The sequence below is a fragment of the Dunckerocampus dactyliophorus genome, chromosome 1, assembly GCF_027744805.1.
Source record: "Dunckerocampus dactyliophorus isolate RoL2022-P2 chromosome 1, RoL_Ddac_1.1, whole genome shotgun sequence".
NCBI classification, from domain to species: Eukaryota; Metazoa; Chordata; class Actinopteri; order Syngnathiformes; family Syngnathidae; genus Dunckerocampus; species Dunckerocampus dactyliophorus.
This window is the reverse complement of record NC_072819.1, coordinates 45,666,571-45,676,437: the sequence shown is the minus strand read 5'-3', so window position 1 is coordinate 45,676,437 and position 9,867 is coordinate 45,666,571. Positions and strand designations below refer to the sequence as shown.

Here is a 9,867-nt window from a genome sequence, read left to right as displayed (position 1 = left end):
TCATGAACACTGACCTTAACTGAGGCAAGTGAGGCCTGCAGTTCTTTTGATGTTTTTGTGGGGTGTTTTGTGACCTCTCTTGGGGTAATTTTGGTTGGCCGGCCACTCCTGGGAAGGTTCACCACTGTTCCATGTTTTCACAATTTGTGGATAATGGCTCTCACTGTGGTGCGCTGGAGTCCCAAAGCTTTAGAAATGGCTTTATAACCTTTTCCAGACTACTTTCTTTCTGAGGTGGAGGGGGTGGGGGCAACATGCAAAAAAAAAAAAAAAAAAATTACACCACTGTAAATTAAAAGCAACAGTGAAAACAATGACGTTCAATTTCTTTTTTAGGCATATGTACCGTATTTTCCGGAATATAAATTGGTCCGGAGTACAAGTCTCACGGGATTATAAGTCACATTTTTGGGGGGAAATTTATTTTAGAAAATCAGAGACCAAGAGCAGACATTTCATCTTGAACGGCAAGTTACAGTAATATCAGTAAAATGGAGAACAATAGGCTAAATAGGCATCTGTTAACGTAACACGAATAGATGGTATGTTAACGTAACATATTAACAGTTATTCAGATAACTATAGCCTAAACAACCCGCAAAGTCATCTACTGTATATTCATCGCCTTGACACCTACCTGGGCGTGGAGACATAACTGCACTGTTGACAAGCCTCTCCCTGTAGCACATTGTTCAAGCACACATTTGTGAACTTGTTCCTCGAGCTTTGACCATCTAGCTTTTAGCCCGCAGTTAGCTTTTTTTGCTTTTTTTCATTGCAGTTCAGCTTCATTCATTCCCTCACAAGTTTCTCGTTCACTCCGAACTTTCCCTCTGCTGTTCATAGTTCATAGTTCACCACTTGCAGCTTGTAATCTGCAGATTATGATTTTCTTTTTGGGGGAATTTGTGTTCCGTCTTCCTCAGTTGTCTTTATAAGCGCCATGTGGCAGGCACGCAGAAAGAACCATGTGGCACTTAAAACTTCACCATAGAAGAAGAAAGAACGGATTCGCATAAGTCTGTCGACTACTGCTTCTGAGAAGTGGAATTACTTCTCCGCGTCATTATAGAGTATAAGACAACAAAATATCAGGAGAATGTCGACTGAGGTGAGTCATGTGTGTCAAAATATTATGATATTATGTTGGCTTGTCGTCAAAGCTAAATACTGGTCACTTGACGGCAACGAGGCAGGGGTGGGTTGGTGACGTCATCGTTCTTGTATTGTCTTGTATTGTATACACGCCCGCTCTGGAAGCCGTTTTCAAAAAATACCGTGTCAGGTCACCCAGAACACCATTCCCATGTGGATGAGAGGCTGAAATGATAAAATGCTTTCCTCTTTTGACCTGAAAACATTTCCGCGTGGATAGCCCCTCAGTTGTCTTTATAAGTTGATGTTTACATTGGAAATGTTCAGTGGTACAATGGCGATAGAAGTAGCAGATACTGACTGTGATATCTTCATATATCAACTAAAAAGAAGAAAACATATCTCTTGTTTGGGTGACTTTATTTCAGAGCGGGCGGCAACATCTTGTCTCTAGCATAGCGACAGCACAACTGACAGCTCCTCCGTACAACAGACATACTCCACAGACGCCTAACACATTACCGCCACCTAGGGGCATAGAAGTGTAACAACATGACAAATGCACTCAATGACAAACAAGGCCAGAGCGTCAGTGTGAAAAAAAACATACATAAGTTGCTCCGGAGTACAAGTTGCAGGACCAGCCAAACCATGAAAAACTGCAACTTATCGTTCGGAAAATATGGTAAATCGCCGATTGAGGGGGGCACCACATAAAATCTCCTCTAAAGTGCTACATTGGGTAGGGCAGGCTCTGAGTGAGGATCCGTATTTCTAAATTCAGTGTGGTACAGAACTGGAAGGCAGGAGGGGGTTCTAGTGGGTGGGTGCTATCTGCAATCATTGAAATGTGTTATTCAAGTGTGCGAAATGTGGCCGAGGTGAAGAATGTAGCTCATAAAGAAAAGTTGCCCCATCAGAAATGGTAGCAGTGGCGGCCAAAGAGCTATGATGCGTGTGTTTGATGCCCGTGGAAGCTCATCTGTTGAGGAAAAAAGGGCCGTGCTCAGATCAAGGAGGACGACAATAGTGTGTAAACCAGTCCGATACGGAGAGGAAGTTGTTTCGGACTTTTAGTACTGTTTCAGCACAATGAAGGAGGCAGAAACAGATTGAGCCATGTTAATGAATTATTTGAAGCAATGATTTTCGGAGAAAATGGATATTGGACAACGGTTGCTGTTAGTTACCATACACAGTATTTCTGGTTGGTTCTTTTCACCTGTTGTCTTGTCACGGTCGTCCTGCGACTGCCCTGTTCCTTGTGCCTCCTCCAATCCGCTTTCACTCTGCCAATCGTGTCCTGTGCCTCGTTGTCCCATTAGTCTGTGGCTATAGTTTGCTGCTTTGTGTTCAGTCTTTGTCTAAGCTTTAACCTGAAAGCTTTTCCCGTATGAGTGTGAATGCTTGACTCATGCACGTAGTCACACATTCACAAAAGGATATTACTTTGCTACATTCATATCTGGTTATTTTAATGTTGAATTCGACATGTCATTCTGTTTTTTATTAACACTGCTGCCACATTCTGTGCCTTTGGACTCTCAAAAGTGTACACCGTGAGCAACATTGCTTTACTGTTAACTGCTGCAAATACAGTGGAACCTCAGTTGTCGGACGTCCCAGTTTTCGTATGATTCGGCTTTTGTCAAAAATCTCCGCCAAAATTTTGCCTCGGTTTTTGTACACTGTAGCACTGTATTCTCTTTGTAGCTGCTGTTAGCATGGGGGGTGTAAACCAAAGTCAGGCAAACATTAGGCGTTTGTATCGGTGATATTTGCTGAGTGTTTCTGTAAATTTAGGTGTTTAAAGCATAAGAAATAAGTTCTAAATCTTGTTCTGATAAATAGTATGACAGCATCTCAACTGCTGATAGTTAGAAGCATTCTTCACAGAACCTCTCTGACCTAATTTAACAAGGCTATAAAACATCTAATCAGCATTCCAGGAAAAGAAAATCCCAGGGTTTTACTGCCTGTGAAAAGGTTCTGCCGGTTTTGTAAATCTCTCCTTAGCACAAGCTTTGCCGGTGCCTACACTTGCTGTTGCTAATCAACCTAGGCGAGATTCCCAGTCTGGCAAACTTTAAAGTGAAAGGGAAACAGCAGGAGATGTCAATTATTGCTAACTAGCTTCTTGGTTGAGTTCCATGTATACAATTAATTTAATTTAGCATTTTCAGTGGGAGCAATGTTGTCTCAACTGGATTTTTGGCTGACTTTTTAAATGGATTCATCCCTAATTTCTGTGACTTGGCGAGTTTTCTGTTCTTCTCATCTTGCCCCGCCTCCCACTGTTAACCAATCAGCTCCTTGCATGCGCTTATAGCATTCGTCATTCAGTGATGCCGTTTCTAAACGGATAAGTGCTCACAGGGTAAATAGTCATTACATGTACTGTATTGTTTGGTTTATATATTGCTAATAACCTTATTTAATCTGTATACTAAAATAATACCAACCCTTAATGCAATTTATTTTATATTGTATTCAGCAATCCCTCATTTATTGTGGTTAATTGGTTCCAGATCCAACCATGATAAGTGAATTTCCACAAAGTCGAATTCCTTATGTATAAATTGAAGGTTTTTGTAGTTAGGGCACATAAAACCTGCTTACGACCTTCTAAATACAGTTTTCAACACTATTAGAGCCCTCTAAACCTGAAATAATGCCCCTATAGTCACCTTTACACTGCCCAATATAATGGATAAAATAAGACAAAATAAGATTTATAAGACATATATAACACACAATGTAGACTCACCCACGTTAACATTGGAAGAGACACATTGTCACACAGTACTTCCTGCGGTGGCTTGTCTCATCAATGTAATACTACTGACACCTAGTGACCAGTGTAGAATACTACATATCACAACATGTCTTTGAATGCATCTTCTGAATGCCTCATATTTGTATTTTAGTTCATTAAGCCATTTTTATGCTTTAAAATGCTGAATTTAGGAAAAAATATGTTACATAATTTGAGATATGCATATATCTTTATTTGTACGAATAATAGGTAAAACATAGTTATATTTTTGAACAACCACGATAGAGTGAAGCAGCAAAATTCATATTAAATTTGATATTTTACATTTTGCAAACCAACCCACGCTACGTTATAAATGTTTCAAGAAAAAACTGCCTGCATCTCAGCTTTGTGTTACAAGTGACAAAGCGTATTATACACAGGTTTTTCCATTGTTGATGGTTTTTTTTTTTTTTTTTTTTTTACAAATAATTACACTTTCTTCTTGTGACTTTTTTCTCAGAATATTAGGACTCACCACAATACTTTGGCTTTATTGCCTTTGTTCTTATTATAACGTTTTCCCAACCTAGTTTTCCAAAAGTTGCAACTTCATTCTTTGTTTTGTTTCTCATAAGTAACATCTTTTTTTCTCATATTACAACTTTTAAAAGAATAACTTCTTTTTCTCTTTAATATTTCAACTTTATGCCTCTTAAATTAGATATTTTTTGCTAATAATGCGAGGGTTTTATTCTCATGAACCTTTTTTGGGGGGGAGATGACAAATTTTTTCTCTTGCCCTCATAATAATTGAAATAATAATAATATTTCATCTTTCTTCTTTTATTTTTTAGATGGTGCCAAGGGCCCATAAAAAAAAACACATGTGGGACTCAAACGGCCCCCAGCCCACACATTGGACAACCCAAGGCTTAGCTGGTTTAAAAAAACTGCGCCCTTTGAAAACCACTTCAGTTCAGTTCACTTTCTCTACGCAACAGAGAACCTGATTGATTGGAGGGTGCAGATGGATGAGATCCTGGTTGATCTACAGAGTGTCACAGTGATTTTCCAAAACATCAGGGTCACAGCGCTCCACAAGCCTGAAGGAAGACGTTGCCATAGCTGCCTCAACATTGATTGGAGGAGCTTGTTATAATACAGTGCAGAGATTCTCTTAACAGTTAACACGCCTGGGAAGGGAAAAAAAAACGCTGCAGCTTGCCAACATGTCACACCACAGGGCATGAAATAAGCCTCAAGGTGAAAAAAAAACTCAGAACACTGTCCTTGACATGTAGATGTGTACTTGATCCAGCTACAGCGTTTACAACTTGACAAGGCCCAATGAAGGGAAATATAACTACTTTGCAACTCTTGCTTTTATTGTCACAATAGTGCAAATGGTGGATCACGTTTCTACAGTGGCGGTTTGCTCTGGCTCTGCCGAGCACCCGTTTATGCTGAACACTGAAATGTGATACAACACAACAGAGGCTCCCAGCTAAAAAGTGTGCTACACAGATCATGTGAGCGTGTTGCCATTGCAGTCAAAACACTTCCCCTTGAAGCCTCTCACATGTTTCACACCGCAAATGGTTCACTTTACGTCATCTTCAAACAAAACAAAAAAGATTATAGAGATGGACTTAGGCAACAAATAATTATTGCAGCTTATATACAAGTACTATCTATAATAACCCTGTTTGGAAATGGAATTGAACGTAATCACTCAGCTTAAGGTGGCTGTGGTTACAAACTAGAAATCCAAATGAGTCTTGTCACAGGATTGTGTCGGTACAGTGACGCAGGGCTGGTTGTGACCGGTTGGTTCACATTCAACCACTCATAACTTTACATAACCCCATGCTGGCTTTTCTCCCTCAAATTCTTTCCCCGGGATGTCTGAGCTTAAAATCAACACGTGAGCTCTGGAGGTGTCAGGATAATAGTTTACCTTGGTTGCACGTGAATGGATGTGTCATGAAGTCTTCTATAGAGTGAGGCAGATTTTACTCCCTGACAAGGAAGTGTTTTAGTGTCATGAAACATCGTGTATGAGATAGTGTCTGTCACAGACATCTGGATGCCTGGCACATTTCCTCCAAAGGATTGTGACACATTGTCATCACTAGTCAAAGATTCATACTGTAGCTGTTCATAAACACACAGAAGAGGAAATGAAGATTTTGCCGAGCAATTCTGATGTGTGACGTAAGTTGTAATCTTACGAAATAATCACGTCTGTCCCGCATCAAGTCACATCTCTTTTATACTTGTTTTTGACTGCATTACCCGCGTTGCCTGATAGGTGTTACCTTTCCATTTTGGTTCACGTCTGGATGGAGGATCCAGATTTACTTTTAAAGTGAAGGGAGACGCCATGTTTTGATCGCAATTGTTATTGGTTGTTTTTTTAGCAGGAAAAATGTATATTTTGCTGGTTAAATCTTGATTTAATCTTGGGTTAGGAAGGGGAAATAACAGTAGGATGAGTGTATTAGGATATTTGCATCATTGGGCGTCATGCAAAACGGCACTGTTGAAATCTAGTTTGTGGAACGTTATAATGATAGAGGTGGTTGGTATGCCAACCTAGGTGCTCTAGTGGAGCATTCTGGGTAGATTGAGAGCCCAGTAAAAGAGTAGCTGGTGTTAGGTTTTTATTTTGGGGGGTTGATGCTGGATGACAGTGTGCGGCCATGCTGCTACAAACACATGCTTTATTTCATTTGACTCTCGGACACCACATTACAACATCACGCATAGTTTATTTTTTCAAAGAACACACACAGAATGATGAACAACTCTGTATCTGTCTCCTTTCTTCCCCCAACAAAGCACCGTGTGCTGACAGTCTGTGCTTTTTGAATACAAGTGAGTGACCAGTCATCTTTTAATTAGTTTAGTTCATAATTGTAAAAAAAATGATTTTTTTGTACAATCTGGTGTTTTCATATTTTTTGGCTGAAAATATTGTAATCTTGAGCCATACAGTCCCCTTAAAATGACTTTTATCAATATTTTTTTCTAATTTCCCTCTCGTTGAATTTGCTGTTTGTTGGCAGCCAATGACGTGTAAGCAGACCTAAAAGAGTGGGCCAATAGGTGTGCGCTCCTTTCCACCAATCAGGTCCTATGTGGGCGGAGACAAAAGCACGTCTTTTTTGTACTGTAATGATGTGAAAGCAGCGTCTAGTTTATCCTCGGGTACGAAACACACGTACGGATCAGTAATTGTCAGAAAACATGTGCCAACATCACCTCTAGCTGTAAATCTTGAGGGCGTGGAAGTGGCTGGAAACGCTGATTCCGGGTCGAATACCATGGAAAAAGGCAATAATGTCAAGGCGAACCCGGCAGCGTCTGCGAATCTCCTGTCCAAGATATTTTTCTGGTAAGAAATCGAAACACACCGGAAGACAGACTGGTACCGTTAGCGGGGAAAAAAGCAGTGTATCCACTAAAAAACACACACTAAAAAACACTTTTAAGTAGACTTGTCTTTATGAGTCATATGCAGGTTGGCACCCAAACGTGACGCAAAGTTTTGTAACAAAAGGGCGAGTAAACATTTCAAGACAAAATGTCAAGACCTTCAGTTTGTTCAAATAGGATATTCTATTCCGGCTTCTTGTTGCTAATACATACATACTAACTTTGTTTTTATAAATCAGTAACAACCACAGTGCCGTACAACACGAGATATATTGCGGAATAAAGTGTAGAAAAACATAAAAAAAACTAAAATATAGTTCAGAAAAGACAAGAACAAAACAATTGTTCTAAAATGTAACAAAACAATCTGACCAGCGATGTTGGTGTGAAGGCCAATTTGCATCCTAAAGAGGCAATAAATATTGTATTTGTGTAATGTTAAGACTCCATATTGTGATCCTCAGGTGGCTCAATCCTCTCTTCCGTATTGGATACAAGCGAAGGTTGGAGGAGGATGACATGTACCCGGTGCTGGTGGAGGACAGCTCGGAGAGACTGGGCCAACAGCTGCAGAGGTACAATCACGACCACTTTGTGTTCCGAGAAAACTGTAGAAATTAGTTTCACTATTCATTACCTAGTATTAAAGCCTATTATTACATTTTCACATTACATGGCTGGCATATTCTCTGTTATACCAATTTTGTTTACCAATTTTCATGTGATTATTAATGAGAGATATTTTTCCACGTTTATGTCAACACCTGAGATCGGCATGGATGTAAACATGTCTGTCTCATTTGCAGTGGGAATATGAGCATTCCTCAAGCTGGGGTGTGAGCCCTCCAGGGTTGTTTTTTCTTCAAGTCAGATCTAAAGCTTTGGGGTCGTGGTAACCCAAACTCATTTTAGGGACATACAACAACAAAAATCCACACTGTCGAGGTGACAAATATAGGCTTCCTGAATGAAGACGTTTATGACAGGGCAAAGTGTGTGTTGTTTTGAAAAAAACTACCAAAATCCAAGACGAGAAAACCGGGGATCCAACAGAAAGTTTGAGAACCGTTGGCATGGGTCGTGGTAACCCACACTCATTTTAGGGACATACTGTATAACAAAAATCCACACTGTCGAGGTGACAAATATAGGCTTCCTGAATGAAGACGTTTATGACAGGGCAAAGTGTGTGTTGTTTTGAAAAAAACTACCAAAATCCAAGACGAGAAAACCGGGGATCCAACAGAAAGTTTGAGAACCGTTGGCATGCAGCATGTAATCGTTTTACTATACAGTAGATCCACGCTTTTTGCGGGGGTTCCTCTCCAGGCATACCAGTGAATGTTGAATGTTTGCAAGCCCAAAAAAATGTCTGATTTTGACACATGACTCGCTCGGCCCCCGCTACTTCTTCTTATTTCAGATCAACATTTGCAATAAAAGTAACTGTTGGAATTATTACACTAGATTGAGCTCCAGAACCTTCGCTCTTCAATTGCCAAGTTAACCATAAATTTTCCCCACACACTTATTCAATACATTCTAAATTCTAAAATGTATAGGTGATGATTGAGGAGCAGATGGAAGCGAACGAACAAACATTATCAGTGAAGCATAAAGATGTAAACATGTAAAAATTATGGGCTTTTTTAGCAGTGGTACATGTATGCTGTACATTTTATCTGTATTATTACATATGTATAAATTATTGTCAACATAGGGTGAAAAAACTGCCGACTTCCAGAGGGGAAAAAAAAACTGCAAAACAGACTCTCCCCTTTTTCACAACAGGCAATCAAATGCGATTATTCCCCTTTTTAGAGTACTGTAATTGCATTGTATAAGCCAAATTAACAACCCTTGCGAGGTTGCTGGTCAAAGATTGCTACCATGACTGTGCAAATACAGTATGGTGTAAAATGTGATGTTAAACAGTGAACAGCATCTGGTTAATGACTCACTTACAGCCTTGACCACCCCTATTGGAGAAGTGTGTTTTATTTCAATCAGAGACGCTTTCTACAAGTAGTAAAGGATCTGCACCATGTGAAGCATTCGATTGCCGTTGTAATGCAATTAGATGTGAGGCTGTTAACCAACTGTAACGTTTTTTATTGCAATTCCTTGCCATGTCATAATGACAGGGAGCTGCTTGTGTTCGGGTGACTGTGCAAAAAGAGATTTCTCCACCAATTCTTTCTTTGCAGCCGCATTTTAAATGCTCATAAAAGTGTGGTGTCTTGGCGTGTATCAGTTGATAGTGTAATTTTATGGCACTGGGGGAAAGTATGGAGTCAGTGCTTTCCGCCTTCTCCACTGCTGTGTAGATTAGTTGAGCATACAACGCAGGTCACAGAGTCATTTAAATTTCAATATGACCAAAAAATGTGCTAAAACTTCAATTACCCATAGCGGAGCCAAAGAAAGTTGCAAGTATCAGCATTTTGTTAAAGAAGGTGACAAAACTCATGACGTAACACGAAGATGGTGTCTGTGTGGTGTCTGGTTGCCACACAGTGTCTTTGAGAACAGTCACGTCAGCAATCACGTCTTAGTAAGCTTAAATGTTCATTTAT

General features: G+C 39.9%; 1 protein-coding gene across 4 annotated transcripts in view; it reads left to right on the top strand.

The window, feature by feature from the left end:
* Window positions 1-717: 717 nt before the first annotated feature.
* Window positions 718-9,867, top strand: part of abcc4 (ATP-binding cassette, sub-family C (CFTR/MRP), member 4) — a 35,331-nt gene continuing 26,181 nt past the window's right edge. For 3 of the 4 annotated variants that reach the window (XR_008571964.1, XM_054781119.1, XM_054781142.1), the window contains exons 1-2: window positions 7,032-7,250; window positions 7,756-7,866. Coding sequence is in view for 3 of the 4 variants with exons in the window: in XM_054781119.1 (XP_054637094.1) it covers window positions 7,180-7,250; window positions 7,756-7,866 (182 nt within the window). In the remaining variant the exon portion in view is untranslated. Of the gene's footprint in view, window positions 1,112-7,031; window positions 7,251-7,755; window positions 7,867-9,867 lie in introns of those variants that run through there. The other variant, XM_054781129.1, reaches the window with a different exon arrangement.